Source organism: Trachypithecus francoisi, unplaced genomic scaffold (genome assembly GCF_009764315.1).
Source record: "Trachypithecus francoisi isolate TF-2019V2 unplaced genomic scaffold, Tfra_2.0 Lachesis_group8, whole genome shotgun sequence".
Lineage (NCBI taxonomy): Eukaryota > Metazoa > Chordata > Mammalia > Primates > Cercopithecidae > Trachypithecus > Trachypithecus francoisi.
In genome coordinates, this window is record NW_022681473.1 from 9430093 (window position 1) to 9448010 (window position 17918).

Genomic DNA, 17918 nt, shown 5'->3' on the forward strand with positions numbered 1-17918 from the left:
GTCTCGAACTCCTGACCTTGTGATCCGCCCGCCTCGGCCTGTCAAAGTGCTGGGATTACGTGTGAGCCACCGCCGCCCGGCCGTAGTTATTGTTTTATACGATTTTAAGATCATTTAATTAAATCCTCTGAACTCCGTTGAGATTCCAATAGAAGTGTGTATTTATAACTTTTGAGTTGACAACCTTATGTTATCTTTCATCTAATATGTTGTTGCATCACTTCAAATACTGTTTTTAATCCTTCAATAAGTCTTCTCTATTCATAGCTTTTTGGTTTTTTATTTAAAAAAAACAGGAAGTCTCTTTACCTGCGGCGTAACGGAGCCGGTTTTCCGGAGCGCAGCAGCCCCTCCCGTGCTCCTGCCCCAAGGTTCCGCGTTACCATGGGAACAAAGGTTGACGTCACTTAGGGCTTCCATGCTGGACCCGAGGGTCGATGGTGAAGGGAGACTAGCGGAGAGGCGGTGTTGCTCTATCTACGCATGCGCACTTCCTGCTCCAGGATTCCCCCGCCATAAATCTCGTTCCGGCTGGGCCTTTTCCGCCGCGACTTCTCGCTTAATCCCGGAGAAACTGCCCCCGAGGGAGGAGAGTAGAAAAAAGCTGGAACCAGCGACAGCCAATCCCGCGACACTACGACGCACGCGAAATTGATTGGCTCCACCGCCGCAGCCAATGAGAGAGCTCGTCGACGCTCCGTCACAGAGCTCGCCCCACCCCATCCCCTCCTTTCTGGACTCCGAGCTCAGTTCACGCAGTAACAAATGAAGTGCGCGCTGAGACACCTCCCAGCCCACCGGACTCCGCCGCCATTTCCTCGCCTGGCCTAACGGTTCGGCCAATCCCAGCGCTCATCAAGGAGGACTGAGGCTCCGCCAATCGGAGGCCCCCGATTTCGACCCTTCGCCTCGGCCCGGCCCAATCCAGTCCCTGGTCCCGACGCCCCCGGCCCGCCCCCGCGGCGGCCTTTCTCCTCCCTCTTTGTGCGTCTCGCGCCGCCGCCGCCCGCCGCGTGAGAGGACGGGCTCCGCGCTCCGGCAGCGCAGTCGGGTCCCCTCCCCCCGTGAGGCTTGCGAAGGAGAAGCCGCCGCCGAGGAAAAGCAGCTGCCGGTGCCTGTTCCCGGGGGCGCCATGGCGACCGGAGCGAACGCCACGCCGTTGGGTAAGCTGGGCCCCCCCGGGCTCCCCCCGCTTCCCGGACCCAAAGGGGGCTTCGAGCCGGGCCCTCCGCCTGCACCCGGGCCTGGGGCGGGGCTGCTGGCTCCCGGGCCGCCGCCGCCCCCACCCGTGAGCTCGATGGGGGCCCTGACCGCGGCCTTCCCCTTCGCGGCGCTGCCTCCGCCGCCTCCGCCGCCGCCCCCTCCGCCTCCCCAGCAGCCGCCGCCGCCTCCACCTCCACCGTCCCCCGGCGCCTCGTACCCGCCGCCGCAGCCGCCCCCTCCGCCGGCGCTCTACCAGCGCGTCTCGCCGCCGCAGCCGCCGCCACCCCAGCCGCCGCGTAAGGACCAGCAGCCGGGCCCGGCCGGCGGCGGAGGAGGTGAGTCGGGCCGAAAGAGCGCGAGAGGCGTCGCGCGGACGGGCCCGGCCGCCTGAGGGGCGCGCGGCGGCGGCGACGGCGGCTGCACGCGGCAGGGGCGCGCGCGCGCGCGCGCGCACGGGGAGGCCCGGGCGGAGGCGCCCCAGGGCGCGCGCGGCCTGTTTCTAAGGCCTCGAGTGCGCACGCGCGCTGTTGGGGAGGGCTGGGCGGGCGGGAGGCGCTCTGTGCGCAGACGCAGTGAGGTGGCCGGGCTGTGCGGCGCAGCTCTATAGACTCTGGGCACCCTATTGCCCTTCAGTCCGCTGGTGTGGGGAAGAGGGGTGGTGGATGTTAAGCACTGGACGGGGTGCTGGTTGTGAATGCCAGCAGGGCGTGAAAGCCTCACCTGATAACGTGCGGCTGATCCTTTCTGGTTCAGGAGCCAGAATGGGAACCATACCAAGGATAGCTTCTCTGCTTGTATAGCAAGGCAGGGTTTTCATCCGGGAGAGGGTGGCATGCTTCAGGTGATGGTTGGGTCTGATCTTTCTTGGTCTCTTTTGGGGAGAGAACTCTAGTTGTTTTTTTAAATCTGCGTTTGGTATCCTTAGATCTCAGTCTGACCAGCTCCCCTGTCACTCTGTTTTAAAAAGTTTTTCCCTCTGATCCTGTATCCCCTGGGAAATAGAAGGACTCTTGTGCTAAATGTAGGGAGTTTCTGCCTGTGTATGGGGGAAGGAGAACTTGGCTGCTGTTGTATAGGTGGTGGTTGTGTTGAATTTTTGATAGATCCTTTTAAAAGTTCAGACCCTGAGTGTCCAACTGGCCAGGAAAATTGAATGCTGATCTTGGCCAAACTTACGAAGACAAAAGTGATCGTGTTGAAGAATTGGGCTTTTCCCACTCGGTAGGGTGTAACTAGGTTTAGCTCTCGGTTCTGCCTCATAGAAAAGTGACTGGTGAGGGGAGTGGAAGTGGGCGGAGCCTCCAGTCCCATCAGGGCTGCTTTACAAACCTATGATTCTTCAGTGTATTTGTGTCTCCCCTGAGGATTTCAGAACACTCATGGTTGATGTAGTACGTATCTAACACTCTCTGCAGTCTTATACATTAAGATTACCATGTTTATATATTTGACAGTTTCTCTAGACAAAAGAAGGTGAAATGTTAACTTGCCTGACCCAGGACCACATACCCTTGTAGTGGCCATAAGCTTTAAATCTCTGATCTCTGAGGTTTGTTTTCTGTTTTTTTGCTGTTTAAGTTTTAGGTTAAGTTCTCAGTTTCACAATCTGCTGAGTTTCTGTGTAGTACGTTAAATACCCTTAACTGTCTGTTGGTAACTATTTATATTTACATCTGATGGATTTTGTTTTTGCCTTTAGACTTCCCAAGTAAGAAGCGGAAGAGGAGCCGCTGGAACCAAGACACAATGGAACAGAAGACAGTGATTCCGGGAATGCCTACAGTTATTCCCCCTGGACTTACTCGAGAACAAGAAAGAGCTTATATAGGTAAATATACGTTCTGCATCCAAATGCACTTTGAGATTGTTATGATTTATTCTGAGCAAGATCTGCATTTCTTGAACGTTTGAGATTGTAGTTATCTTTTTTGAGATGAGATACTTTCATGACTTTGGTATCATCTGTCAGTTTTTGCCCAGTGAGTTCTGCATTTGCAGCTCCTTGTTTTGGTCTGTTCATAACTGCAGTGTTCTTCATGAGTGTCAGGAAGGTAGGGTCTCACTTAGGGGTAAGAACAGTCCCCAGACCAGCAGCCCACCCTTTTCAGCTGCTGTTATTCATTGCCAGTTGATGAGGTGAGTGTCATCTGCCTCTCTGGACAGGCCCCAGTGGAGAACACCGCAGGTACTGTAAACCAAGTACTTTTCACAGCATGGCCTTTCACCATAATTTCATATTTCTCCCCCTAAAATGTGATCTTTTACTTTTTATAGGTACTTTCTGAAAGAAAAAAAAAAATGACAAAAAGTGGTTCTGAAAATGTGTTTACAATTTATCCCTTTTTATTTTCTTGAATTTAAGAATTTAACCTTCCCTTCAACGTCTTTGCTGGTTTGGTTTATGGAGAGCTGTCTTAAAATGAAGGCTCTTGTATTTACTCTTAACTCTGCTGGGAAAGGGATATTGCATGGATATGGAATGAAGTGCTAGGATAAAAAGGTTTTATCTGCTGGGAGGTTTTGAGAATTAAGAATGACTGTCCACAGTGGAATTGAAATTAACTTCAAAATTGCTTTTTTGAAAAAAAGTTTTTAATGAAAGTTTTACCTTTTAAAGCTGTTTCAAAAAAGTTCACTTGATAAACATTTTCTACTAACCAAATAAACATCCCCTTTGGAGGAAATTCGGGCAAAGACCTCCTAAGCCTACGAGGCTGTGGCCTTCACAACCAAAACGCTTCAAGGCCAGCATGTTAACTACTCTTGAGGGTCTTAATTTCCTGTTTTTTAGACTGCTGAGAATTTTGAGGCGTTGGAATTGTCTGTCTCCTTTCACAGTACTACTAATACTTACTCTTTCCCCTACTGTTCCTGTCTACTCCCACCCATTCCCTTGTGTCTCATATTAGACCATTCTGGGTCTTTACAACCTTGTGAAATGCCCCTAGTGGAGTGATATCCCAAGAACACAAGCATACTTAGAAAATGGGAAGAGCACAAATTTCTTACATCTCTCCATTTCTCTTTCTGTAGAGGGCTGGTTAGTTCACTGGGCCCTAAGGACTATTTATTGCTATAATCAAAATAGGTAGAATCAAAGGAGAGGTGTAGTTCTTCATAGAAGAGAATGACCCTATTTATTTAGATCAGGCCACGCATCTCCATAGTCAGTTAGGAAGACTCACCTTCCCCTCTCAGTGAAGGTGACTTTCACCTCGAGTTGTTGAGCTTAATACTCAACTGCAAAGTCAGAACTTTTTAGCATAAAAGAGCTTGGGGAGCCATGTGTCTCACTAATTTTCTGTCTTCCACAGTACATACTGCTTTGTTCAGGATGCCCTCAGTGTCTTTTTTTTTTTTCTTGGAGAGACGGAGTCTTACTCTGTCACCAGGCTGGAGTGTAGTGGCGCGATCTCGGCTCACGGCAGCCTGCCCTTCTCAGCTTTAAGCGATTCTCCTGCCTCAGCCTCCCAAGTAGCTGGGACTACAGGCGCATGGCACCATGCCCAGCTAATTTTTTTTGTATTTTTAGTAGAGACAGGGTTTCACCATGTTGGCCAGGATGGTCTTGACCTCTTGTCCTCATGATCTGCCCGCCTCGGCCTCCCAAAGTACTGGGATTACAGGCATGAGCCACTGCGTCTGGCCGGTATCTTTTGATAATAATGGGTTTTCATTTCTTCACGGTTTCAGTGTGTGGGTGTGGTATAGCCCTGTGGATGTATTTAAAGTTAGAAGCAATCTTTGGTTAGACGCATTAATCCTATCTTGGAACCAGCTCAATTTTAACCCAACCTAGTAACACTTGCCCTTATTGGAGATGCCTGCTCAAAATTCTCAGATGCTACTAAGGTAAGGAACAGGTGGTTATTCCGCACGTTGAAGAAAGCTGCTCTGGCTCTGCAGTTCCCATTATCTTGGAAAATCAGCCGTGTAACATTTCCCTGGAGTCACTGGCAACTTTTGTGAAACCCTCATCTCTCTTTTTCATGCACAGCCTCATTGGTCAAGGCCCAAGAGCCACGTACATTGTCCTTGATCACACATTCCATTCTTCTACACGCCTACTCCCCATATGAATAGCGAGCCTGAAAATAAATTCTTAGCACTTATGGTTACTGGTTTATTAAGATATGTGGTTTGTCATTTAATGTTTGAATAAATATTTCATATAATTGAATAAAAGCTACAGGTATTGGGAGACCCTTACTAGTACAGGTCTGGTTGTACAGAAAGAGTATGTACAAATTTCTGTAAGGTGTTGAATTTTGTTGTTAAATGTCTTATTTAAGGAATTTTAAATGCGGTATTAATGAAAATGATCTTTGCTCAAATGGTATTTTTCCTTGTCCCTTGTTAATTGGGTCTCATTTTGGGCTATGTTTAATATTTAATGAAGAAAAACTCAGTTCTTGCCCTCAAGTAATTTGATGGGAATCGGGTATTGGTGACATAACATGGTTTTTGGTTCTGGGTACCAATTGTAAGCAAGCCTTGGTGGGGAGGAAGAGGTGAAACACCTCATAATTGCTTGGATGTTAGCCTTAGTGAACAGTCTTTATTGCTAACCCCTCTTCCAACAAACTGTTTGCTTCCTTAAGTGATAACCATTTTGAAGTGAAAAAAACCTATAGATGTAAAAGGACTCCTGCCGATAGGTGGTTGGGGGTTTTTGCTTCAATGTGTTCACTGATCAATCGTCCCTTTCAAAGTCTCCGAGTTCTTCATGCTTGTTGTTGAGATTTGAGATGTTTATTGGTAACATTGTCTTTTTTCCATCCTTTTTTTTCTTTCCTAACCTGGTTTCTTCCAGTGCAACTGCAGATAGAAGACCTGACTCGTAAACTGCGCACAGGAGACCTGGGCATCCCCCCTAACCCTGAGGACAGGTTGGGAAACAGTTTTAACCAGCTGACAGTAACGCTTTTACCTTTTTCTCAATACGTTTTACTGGTGGCAACATATTGTGTCAGTTCAATAAAATCCTAGTATGACGACTACCCTGACCACTCTGGGGATTAAGGTTTAATTAGAAATAATGTATGGTCAGTCAACAGTTAGAAAATTGGAATAAAACTTAAATGTTGGGAGAATAAAAAGTTACAGGAAAATGGACAACTGGTTTCCAATTGGTAAGCATGTAGATCTTAACCTGATTTACCCACCCTTAGGGACAGTGAGGTGACCTGTTAACCTGCCTTTTCAGTACCTGCTTTGGCCGAAAGCCCAGGGCATAGTTTTTCTCACAGGTACACGGTGCAGGGACTAAAAATATTTTTGAGCATCACTGAACTTGAGCAAGCCAGGAGCTCTGGTCCGCTCATTGCTGCAGTCTTCCTGCTCATGGTTTTGAGATGGTTTCAAAATCAGATGAGATTTCTAACCAACTTCCTTCACTGCCAGTTAACTTTCAGCCTTGGCCATTGCCTTGGGGGTATTGGGAGGGGCCAGAATATTCTCACCTATTTTGGGAAGGCATGCAACCAACCCTAAATTACTTTTTTTTTTCCTTAAAGGGAGTGTGGGCCTCAAACAGCTGTGGTCATGTCATTTCAATTTGCAGTTTCTCTCACCTTAGAAAAATAATTTGTGTGGGGGAGATGAACTTTTTTAAACTGGAATTTTGTTAGCTGATTGGACAGCTAAAATTGGTCATTTAATTTGAAGGGCAGTAAGTCTCTCCCTCTCACTGAATTTTCTCTTAGTGCATACAGCATAGTTGAAAAGACTTTGCTTTAAAAAGTAGTGTTTTTGGCTTTTGTTACCTAGTTAATAGCTTTTTAAATCTGGAAGATGATGTAATGGCTTTAGAAGTCACTCACTCATGCATCTTTCTTCCGCTCTTTGCCAGGAAACATTAACATCCTTGTTTCTCCATATTGACTCTTTAATTTTACTTACTACGTTTGCTATATTTTACCTATAGATAGATTTTGGTTGTAGGGTTGTGTTGTGTTTCATTTCTTTTTGAAGTTTTTTTAAAAAAATTTACATTGTAGGTTACAGACCACAACTGTTTAGTGCCTTTTTGGCCTTTTTCCCTTTAATAATGTGTCTACAGGTCACCAGTCAGTTCCTCCAAAGGTTGAATTTTTAACAAACCTTCTTTGCTTCCTGGATAACTGGGATTAGAATTTAGTTGATCTAGCCGATGCCTATTGGAGGTGAAGAAGTCGGGCCAGTCTAACCTCTAGAATACTAGTTTTTGCCTTTCACTTCTGCAATTTGGGAAGAGGTTAAACTGTTGTGAGGCCTTCACATGGCCAATTGGGTGCTGGTAAGACTTGTTTTTGTAACTAGCCAAGAGTGCTTAATTCTAGACAGCTATGGGGTGGGAATTAGAAATGTCAAGCATGTTAGAAATAAAACCAGAGCAGGGTTTTTCCTCCCTTGTATTCAGTTTTGAAAGAGGCTCTAATGCCTGATTGGTTTTGCTTTTGAGCCCAGGTTGGAGGGAAATGCATGGGTTTTCTTAATTAAGATAATTTATTAAAAAGGTGTTTATATCAATTAAGCCACTTTATTGTTATTTTGATGCTGCTTAACTTGCACAGTAAAACATGTTTAAAACTTTTCTTGTAGACTTAAATGTATAAGATGGTAGTCTAATGAGCTGGGGTATGTTTGCTTTTGTTCACTTTTACTGGATTGTGCTAACAGTTTATACAAATGCTAGAAACGGAGGTGTCATTTAGCCGTCATTAGCCATGAACAAACCTGACCTTTTATTCCATCGTGTGTGTAACGTGGTGTGACATGGTTCCCTTTAGGCTGAAGACAGTGGGAGCAGCCGAGTTCAGTCCTTGCTCTCCAACTAGGCAAGGTTCTCTCAACTAAACCAAGGGTATAGGAGTCTTGACTACTTTCAGGATGTTTTTTTAATAACCTGATCCACATGGTCTCTTCCCTTCTTGCAGCTGCTACTAAATTTTCATTCAGAATATCAAGCTATGGTCCTTTTTGTAATCTTAACTCAAAATTCTAGGAGTGTAACCTCTCTTTTTTATTACCGCAAAATCCAGCTGTGGTAAACTGACCATTTTATCATTATATTTTTTTACTTGTAGCAACAGCATTTTACTCCTTAAAAAAAATGAGAGAGAGAAAATCTGCTTTCTGGACTTGTAAACTCTGGTGGAGAATCATAGGTTTTCCCCTTGCTGTTTGCAGGTTCAGACCCTAGACAAGTATTTGACCAAGTCTGCATTTGCAGCCTCTCGCAGAAGCTGCTTTAGCACTTTAACGTTTTTCTCTACTCAGACTCCCCAACCTCGAACACCCAGAAAACAGGTTGTCTCCTGGGCCTTGGACACAGCCAGCCAGGCCATTGAAGGAAAAGCAAAGACGAAGCCTTGAACCATCTCTCTCCATTGTGGGGGCCAGTAGCTGCAGTAGCCTTCAGTCCCAGTTGCATTGGGTTAAAGAGCTCATGCGCACTATGTGTTAGGGGGTACAGAAGCTTTTCCTCCTAGGGCATTAGCTCTCCAAGAGTGAACATTTTGCCTAAACTTGGGGTTTCTGTGGTTCATAAAGTTGGAATATTGTAATTTTTTCCGAAATGGAAGAAAATCCATATTTGGCAAGAAGACTCCAGGGGATGATACTGTCCTTGCCACTTATAGTCCAGAGATTTTCCCCAAAGGATAGACATTTTTTCCCTCTCATCACTTCTAGATGCAAAACTTTTTTTTTTTTCCTTTCTCACACACACCCCAGACCCTTAATGTTCAGCCAGCTTCCATCTCCCCATTCCACACGATCTTGAGTAGCACACGTTATGGTCGGTTCCTCCGGAATGTTGTATTAGGGTCTGAGAGGCAGAGGGGCTGGGAGAGACTTGTTAATAGTCCATGTGGGAATGAGAGAAGTCGGGGCAGAATAGTAAACGGGAGTCTGTTTCCCACAGGTCCCCTTCCCCTGAGCCCATCTACAATAGTGAGGGGAAGCGGCTTAACACCCGAGAGTTCCGCACCCGCAAAAAGCTGGAAGAGGAGCGGCACAACCTCATCACAGAGATGGTTGCACTCAATCCAGATTTCAAGCCACCTGCAGATTACAAGTAAGCAGAGGGCCTAGGTCATCTGGGATGAGGAAACATGCAGATCATGGGTGACTTGCTGGGATGGGACAGTATTGGCACTACTCACCTCTTACCCCAAATCACCCATAATTAGCACTTGGTGTACCAGTAGTTAGTTTTAGAAAAGCTACTGACTGTGTCATTCTCCAGAAATGTGTGCAGTGACAGGCTTTTCTTTCTTAGACCTCCAGCAACACGTGTGAGTGATAAAGTCATGATTCCACAAGATGAGTACCCAGAAATCAACTTTGTGGGGCTGCTCATTGGGCCCAGGTGAGTAACTGCTAGTCTATAGGATATAGAATTCCTTTAGAGCCTCTGAGATGTGTCCGTTTTGTGCCTAATTGGGTACCGTTGGCTTACTTTTCCCCTTTTTGGTAGGACATTCATTTTGACTGAGTTAATGCCTTTCTTTGAGAAGTTGTCTTAACTTCCGCGCTAGTGCGGAGAAGTCAAATCCTCAGGTTTACTGTGGCTGACTGTAATGTAGAGTTCATGGAGCTTTTGGTGGGAAAATCCAATTCTCTGCGCTTGTGGTTTCCCACCAGTGTCAAATTGGTCCAGCCTCTATTCCCTCTTGAGTGTGAATTTGTCAGGTATAAACTCAGTCATTTCTGCCTCTCTATAGAGGGAACACCCTGAAGAACATAGAGAAGGAGTGCAATGCCAAGATTATGATCCGGGGGAAAGGGTCTGTGAAAGAAGGGAAGGTTGGGCGCAAAGATGGCCAGATGTTGCCAGGAGAAGATGAACCACTTCATGCCCTGGTCACCGCCAACACAATGGAGAACGTCAAAAAGGCAGTGGAACAGGTGAGTGGTGAGCCCAGAAAGGAAGCCGCCTTGGCAGAAACCTAGGTGGAGGCCCTAAGCACTTAACTGTTCATTGCATATTGACTAGATAAGAAACATCCTGAAGCAGGGTATCGAGACCCCAGAGGACCAGAATGATCTACGGAAGATGCAGCTTCGGGAGTTGGCTCGCTTGAATGGGACCCTTCGGGAAGACGACAACAGGTATGTGATCAGTTTAAAGGAGAGAGTGTGGAAACCTGAAGAACCTGTGGAAGTACAGATTGTCCCCTTGCATTGACCTCTTTTTCCCTTAATAGGATCTTAAGACCCTGGCAGAGCTCAGAGACCCGCAGCATTACCAACACCACAGTGTGTACCAAGTGTGGAGGGGCTGGCCACATTGCTTCAGACTGCAAATTCCAAAGGTGAGGGGCTGGCTCTTGTGGTTTTCTGGTAGCCTGCAATGTGCAGGACAACTCTTTTGTCACATTAATTGGTTGCTGTTAATCTTACCAAGAGAAACATCCTTTCTGTTAGTGTCGGCTGTAATGGTGTGATTTAAAGCCCAGGATGATTAGAAATAGGCTGTACAGATACCCTTGTTTGTCTTAAGCCCAAGAAAACTGGAAGCTTCCATTTTGGGTATAAATGTTTTCACTGGGGCTCAATAGGAAATTCACTGCTTTTGCTGTTCAGAATTGGTTCAAGAAGACTAAGCAATCTCTACAGATTTCTGACCAGTTGCAAGTCAGCACTGGATATCAACACTTTTTGACTGGCTGGCAAATATGTAAGGTTTTGTTCAGGAAGTTCGTTCTGGCAGTTGTGCCAGTCTTGCATAGATTTTCCTTTCCTCAAACTGGGAATGAATTTTGATGAAATTGACTTGAGTGAACCTGTGCTTCATCGATGGTCAGGGTCTCCTGTGCTCTTCACCCAGGGCCCCTCTGCTCTGGTGATCCCAGATGCAGAACTGGGCACGAAACTGAAGATCTAATGAGACTGTTGAGAGCCATGCCCAGTAAGGGGTTAGAAAGATGTGTGATGATCTGGTGATTGAATTCTTCAAAAGTTTATGTTGGTTCCTCAGGATAAAAGCTTCCTCCTTAACAAATTTTTCCTTCTCTGTTTGTGTCCCTCACCCCACTTCAGGCCTGGTGATCCCCAGTCAGCTCAGGATAAAGCACGGATGGATAAAGAATATTTGTCCCTCATGGCTGAACTGGGTGAAGCACCTGTCCCAGCATCTGTGGGCTCTACCTCTGGGCCTGCCACCACACCCTTGGCCAGTGCACCTCGTCCTGCTGCTCCCGCCAACAACCCACCTCCACCGGTGAGCCTAGGGGCTGGTTATCTTGGTCTGGCTTCCCCATTCTCTACTGCAGAGACTGGGAGCTATGGCCACGTGGTTTGGGTAGAGCAGATAGATGGATGTGAATGGCAACATTGTTCTTCCGGGATCTCAGGCCAGTTTGGGGACTTCTCACTTTGGGAAGACCTTGTTACTGTGTTCTGGTCCTGTGGCATTACCAGAAGAACAATGTTGCCACTAGGGGGCACAGGCAGGGACGTTGGCGGGAAATGCTCTCACGTAGTCTCTCATGTCTACCACCCAGAGCCGCCCACCCTGGATGAATTCTGGCCCTTCAGAGAGTCGGCCCTACCATGGCATGCATGGAGGTGGTCCTGGTGGGCCCGGAGGTGGCCCCCACAGCTTCCCACACCCATTACCCAGCCTGACAGGTGGGCATGGTGGACATCCCATGCAGCACAACCCCAATGGACCCCCACCCCCTTGGATGCAGCCACCACCACCACCGATGAACCAGGGCCCCCACCCTCCTGGGCACCATGGCCCTCCTCCAATGGGTAAGTAAGTGTCAGACCAGAAACCTTGGGGCTTTGGGATGAGCAAGGGGTTATGTCAGGTCAGTGTTTGCTAGAAGCAACTCTCAAGTAGCTGGGCAATGTGCCAGATCTGCCTGACTTGCCAGGGTTATGGCTCTGGAAGGAGCAAGACTCCATTCTGGGTCAGGGAGTGATGTTGTGTTGGGTAGACCTGCCTTTTACAGGCATGGTTTTCAGAACTCGCGTAAGGACAGCAACTCAGGTTATCACAGGGGTGGCTTCCCTGGCCAGTTCCAATGTCCTGCTAAGTCCCTGCTCTTTCCTTCCATCAAGATCAGTACCTGGGAAGTACGCCTGTGGGCTCTGGGGTCTATCGCCTGCATCAAGGAAAAGGTAATGGCTGTCTGCTGACTGGGTCTTCACCTAGGCTTGGGTGAGTGGGGGCTGTGGCCCAAATCCCCCCGTTTCCCTGAGGCCTCATCTTTGCCTCCACCTACCCGCAGGTATGATGCCGCCGCCACCTATGGGCATGATGCCGCCACCGCCGCCGCCTCCCAGTGGGCAGCCCCCACCCCCTCCCTCTGGTCCTCTTCCCCCATGGCAACAACAGCAGCAGCAGCCTCCGCCACCCCCTCCGCCCAGCAGCAGTATGGCTTCCAGTACCCCCTTGCCATGGCAGCAAAGTGAGTAGAATATTTTGGGCTTGTGGGGGTGGGTGGGATGGGGGTGGGGCTGACAGGAACCATAGAGCCTCACACAAGCAGGCAGGTGCCTTAGGATGAGCCCCTGAGCTCTGCTGGGGTTGTAAACAGAAAGGGCCTCCTGGTCCAGGGGGTGGAGGGGCATCTTGAAGAGGAGAGCTGATGTTTGGTGTGGTTGTGTCTGGGGAGAGGTTCGTGGGGGCCTGAAGGGGAGCCTGGTAGTGTAGGTAGGGGGCCAGAAGTCCAGAGCCTCGCAGGCTGAGTGAGCGGCTGGCTGGACTGAGCCTGGTGCATATGGGTCGAGTGGGATGGTGCATGCTTGCTCTGGCGAGGGCTGTGATTGGGGTGAGAGACTGCAGAGCTAGGACCGGGCAGTGGGGAGAGAGCAGCTGTGGCCTTGAGGTTGAATGTGCCGTTCGGTGGTGGCGGCGGCTGGGCGGAGGGACATCAGAGCTGTTCTTGTGTCTGGTACCTTCCCCTCAGCCCTTCCAGGGGCATTGGTGACAAAGGGCTTACTCTGTTAAGCCCAGAGACCTCGAGGCTGACCCCAGGGTAGTCGTGCCCACCCCTCCACTCCCCATCACCAGCCCCGCCCGCCCGCCCCCCACCACCGTACCGCATGCCAAGCAAGGAGCAGGCGCCCCTCGCCCCCATCCCAAGGCAGCAGCCGCAGACAGCCGCGGTGTGCCCCCGCGCGTGTGACCTTGGGCTTCTTTACCACCCCAGATACGACGACTACCACCACGAGCGCTGGCACAGGGTCCATCCCGCCATGGCAACAGCAGCAGGCGGCTGCCGCAGCTTCTCCAGGAGCCCCTCAGATGCAAGGCAACCCCACTATGGTGCCCCTGCCCCCCGGGGTCCAGCCGCCTCTGCCGCCTGGGGCCCCTCCCCCTCCGCCGCCTCCACCGCCTGGTTCCGCCGGCATGATGTATGCCCCGCCCCCTCCTCCTCCGCCTCCCATGGACCCTTCTAACTTTGTCACCATGATGGGCATGGGGGTGGCGGGCATGCCGCCCTTCGGGATGCCTCCAGCTCCCCCACCGCCTCCACCACAGAACTAGACTTGTTTTTTAAGAAAATATATATTATATATAGAGAGAATTGGTCTCGTTTAAACACGCCGAACCTCACCATATGGAGCCAGACATTGGGACGCACGCATGTGATTGTGTGTGCACGCATGTGTGTGTGTGCACGCACTGGGCTGGGCCAAGCGACTGAGGATTCGCTTGGGAACGGGCAGGTGGTAGTAGGGGCGCCAGCTTGAGCTCTCCTGGCGCCCCGTAGCATCGAGTGTCTTCTTTGTCTTCTTTCTCTCCTCACCCAACTCCCTTTGCCTCTCCCCAAACCGGGCCGCCAGGATCCCTCCCCGCGGCGGCGATGGCCCGAGCCATGAGAGTGAGGACTTTCCGCGCCCATTGGTGACCCTTCCAGGCAGACAGCCTCAGCAGCGCCCCTGGTGGACAGGATGGTTCGGCAAAGCAGCCTGAGTTATTTTTGTGGACGGAATCGGAACACGCTGGCTCCATATCGTGAAATTTTTATTAATTTTTTTCTTTTTCCTTTGTTATTTCCTTATCTCTTCCTTTCTTCAGACTCCGTCCAAGGAGATGCTCTCCCCGGTCTTCTGCTGCAATTAGATTCCTTTCCCTTCTCTCCAGTTCTCCTTCCCTTACCAAGGAGAGGGGAGCAAATGGTTTTGGGCATGGGCTTTGGCCATTCACGTCAAGCTGGTTGTGGGGTTCTTTGGTTCTAAGTTTTTCAAGGTGCCATAGCCACCCCCGAAGATGTTTAAAGTGTGAGGTTTTTTAGTCTCTGCCACCCTTGTCAAGGGAGTCTTGTACAGTTGCCGAGGGTAGGTTCATTTCCAGGTTCCGGGATTCCCATCCGCCCTGGCGCTCCTGCCAGCAGTGGGTGGGCAGCCTGAGCTCCCTTGGGCTTGCCTGCCAGCCTGGAGTTCTTCCCGTGCTCCTTGACCACCTGAGCTGCCTCAGATTCCATTTGGTCCTCTCCTTCCTGGAAGGCTTTCTTTTGTGTTTTATTTTAATCCCAAATGTCTGAATGTTTTGCAGTGTCTAGGGGTTTGAGCCCCTTGTTCATTCTACTTCCTTTTTCCTCCCGCTTCCCTCTCCATGGAGTGATTATGTTGATGATAATGTATACTGCGAGTTCTCTTCACTGGTTTATCTGCAGAAATTTCTCTGGGCTTTTTTTGGTGTTAGATTCAACACTGCGCTAAAGCGGGGATGTTCCACTGAATAAAAGAGCAGTGTGGTTTTCTGGGTCTGCTTCTTTATTTTTAATGCCCTCCCCACCCCCTGCTTTTTCTTTTCACATAAACTTCCTCTACCAGCAGCAGCAGCACCAAAGTTGCCTTAACTTTTGTTCAGCACCTGATCCGGGGGTGAGACTGTGGGTGGTTACTTAGGGAAGCCCACCACCACCTGCCTCCTGTTTGTGGCTTTGGTGGTGGTGGGAGCTGAGTGTGGGTGGCTCCGCAGTCTCCCCTTTGGTGACTAGTTAACATCGCTGAGAACCAATTTTGCCCCTCCTTGGTCACCGCTCATCTTTCTAGTCTCTGTCCTTTGAAGGCCTTTTCTTGGGGCTCAGACCTCCATGTTTGATGAGCTCCAGTGGTGATTTGTGCCTGGAAGCTGCCACCTAAGGCCCTGGGCCTGGGGAGGCATCAACACTAAAGGTCAAGCCAACTAATCCTGCCTGTCAGCCACAGAGCAGCTAAAATTAAAACCGCCAAGTGGCTTTTTTCTTTCTCTGCTGGTGACTTGCAGCCTGCCAGCACTGTAGGCTTGGGGTGGGGGGGCAGGGACAGGATAAAGTGCTCCACCTTGTGCTTTGCCAGCACTTTTTGAAGGGTCTTCTGCTTTTTTTTTTAATGTCTTGGACAATGAGTGGGTAGTTCCTGTTCTCAATGGTTCCAGAGAAATCCATGTGTAGTCTCCACCAGGTAGTGAGGTCCTCTCCTGGGGAGAGGTGCCTTAGAGCTGCCCTGGTTCCACCTGCCTCTCCTTTCTTCAGGGCGGCTGAGGGACAGTAGGCTCCCCCCATTGCCTGGCTGCTGGGGCCAGCAACTGTGGCCTGGGCTGCTTTCCAGCTGTGAGCTGGGGCTGGCTACTGCTGTTTACTGGGGTGTCTGGTCCCCGTCCAGGAGGCCTGTGCTTTGCTATGGATCTGCCGGGCTTGAGGGAGCCCTCAGAAGCAAGGCAGGCACAGTGCGTTTCCCCAGCCAAGCCCTAAACTTCGGCTCACCAAAAGAAGGACATCTTTTTTGCCTTTGTCCTTAACTGACGGAATGGGGGCAGGGCCTGGGGCCTGGCTACCCTATTTGACCTTGGCTTCACCTCATTGCTTCCCCCACAAGCTTGGTTTCCCTGGTGGGCTCATTGGGCGGTTAATTAGCTCTTTGAAGCTCTGGAAGTGGCAAAGTGGCGCTATGTGGGTTTTAGAAATAAAATCAATAAATGACTTAACCACAGCCCAGCTATCTCCTCCCCTTCTCTCCCCCGAGGCTAGCTCCATTCCTGTGCTCCCTCTCTCTCTGCTCCCTGCCGTCAGCTTTTGTTAAGGTTTTGGAGAGGAAGTGGCTGACTAAGGCATCAGTCTCCAAGGTGCTGGAGGCCCTGAAATGGAAGAGACAGCAGGAAAGCTTGGCCCTCTGCACCGTGGCAAGCATTTGCCTCTGTGGCAGAATCGGAGAGACAGAAAGGCCTGCCCACCTGTCTGAAGACACCTGGGGTGGGAAAGTAAGCCCTTACTCCATCACGCTGTGACAGGGCAGTGCTTGCCCCGCCCTCCCCCACCCCCCTCCCCGTTCATTGCTGCTGCTGTTGCAGCACTGTCCCGGTCCCTCAAGGCCTGGCAAGGGGAATGCCAGTGGAGAAAGGTCAGCCTCAGAGCTGTGTTACTGAAGTTCAGCCAAGGGTTCTGGAGAAACCCATGATTGGTTCAAGGAAGGAGGCCGGGTTTCTAGTTAGAAACTTGGACATAAACAACCTTGAGTGAGTTCAGGTTGTAAAAGTGCTTCAGGGCTCATTAAACCTGCACACACAACACTAAGGAGGGGTGAAGGAAGCAGGGAAACAGAATCTGAGATCGTGCTGCCCAGGTTTGATCATGCGGGGCTGGGGCATGCAGTGTCACCCCTGGACAAAGCCTGGAAACAGTGGGGAGTGATGGCATGACAAAGACTGAAAGAAGTCACAGAAAAGGTAGTTGGAGAAAGTTAAAAATTGCCCAGTAAAATTGTTCATGAGACAGCAAGCGCCCTAGGTGCAAGAGGGGAGGGTAGCTGGGGAAGGATGGAATGAACTTGGCCTGCCCTGCCTGCAAGATGTGATGGTCTGTGGGGATCGGTCCTCAGTGGCAGAACGGAAAGTCTTGCAGAAAATAGGGGTCAATGCGAAGAAGGTGTGTGTGGCCAAAGCAGGCTGCCACGATTGGGCTGTGAGGTGACAGCATGGTTAACTACTGCCTGCCTGGCAGTGGACTGCCAAGAAGTCAGCTCTACTCACAGCAACCCTCCAAGGGACAAGTGTGGGCTGTGAAGAACCTTGGATGCCAGGCCAAGCTGGAGTCCAAGCTGTGCTTAGTGGAGGATAGGGATGAGGCCCAGGAGCTGAGGCTGGGGTGCAACCTGTGAAAGGGGAAGAGACCTGACAGCTGCCAGCATTGCGTTTTTGTTTGTTTTTGAGACAGAGTCTCGCTGTGTTGTCCAGGCTGGTGTGTAGTGGCGATCTCAGCTCGCTGCAACCTCTGCCTCCCGGGCTCAAGTGATTCTTCTGCCTCAGCCTCCTGAGTAGCTGGGATTACAGGCATGTGCCACCATGCCTGGCTAATTTTTGTATTTTTAGTAGAGACAGGGTTTCGCCACGTTGGTCAGGCTGGTCTCAAACTCCTAACCTCAGAAGATCCACCGGCCTCGGCCTCCCAAAGTGTTAGGATTACAGGCGTGAGCCACCGCGCCCGGCCGGCATTGTTTTTTAATGGTTTATGGAACACTTCTTAAAGAAATTGGAAATTAGAGAAAAATGTAAGAAAAAGTTGTTTGCGTCCCTGTGTTTGTGGGGGTGCATTTTGATGTTCTTTTCCCGATCTTTTTTCTCTACTTGGAAATGTGGCAGGCACTACAGAAGACAGTGTGCCGTGCCTTTTGGGGGCAGGGGTAGAGCAGGGCTTGGGAGTCTGGAGACCTGTAGGAGTTGCAGTTTGGCCCACATACTAAGCCAGTGATTCCAGGGCTGCATCTGCCGTGGCTCAGAAGGTGATCGGAGG

At 49.9% G+C, this 17918-nt stretch overlaps 1 protein-coding gene across 17 annotated transcripts; it reads left to right on the plus strand.

The window, feature by feature from the left end:
- Nucleotides 1-275: 275 nt before the first annotated feature.
- On the plus strand, nt 276-14913 carry SF1 (splicing factor 1). Of its 17 annotated transcripts, none has more exons than XM_033207275.1 (14): nt 276-1163; nt 1376-1538; nt 2903-3031; nt 6017-6092; nt 9110-9262; nt 9467-9556; nt 9912-10095; nt 10184-10299; nt 10395-10502; nt 11230-11410; nt 11673-11946; nt 12259-12318; nt 12429-12608; nt 13353-14907. In XM_033207275.1, the coding sequence occupies exons 3-14, from the start codon at nt 2950-2952 to the stop codon at nt 13688-13690; spliced, it is 1842 nt and encodes a 613-aa protein (XP_033063166.1). In that variant the 5' UTR covers nt 276-1163; nt 1376-1538; nt 2903-2949; the 3' UTR covers nt 13691-14907. The 17 variants fall into 17 exon arrangements, with proteins under 17 accessions (XP_033063166.1, XP_033063168.1, XP_033063170.1 ...); XM_033207277.1 differs by having other exon boundaries at nt 1379-1538; XM_033207273.1 differs by lacking the exon at nt 1376-1538 and having other exon boundaries at nt 758-1163; nt 13353-13557; nt 13990-14913.
- The last annotated feature ends 3005 nt before the right edge of the window (nt 14914-17918 follow it).

Coding starts and splice junctions, on each gene's coding strand:
- SF1 (XM_033207269.1), top strand. CDS start 1,133: ATGGCGACCGGAGCGAACGCCACGCCGTTGGGTAAGCTGGGCCCCCCC. Junction 1,539..2,902: donor CCCGGCCGGCGGCGGAGGAG/GTGAGTCGGGCC, acceptor TTTTGCCTTTAG/ACTTCCCAAGTAAGAAGCGG. Junction 11,411..11,672: donor CCAACAACCCACCTCCACCG/GTGAGCCTAGGG, acceptor GCTCTCACGTAG/TCTCTCATGTCTACCACCCA.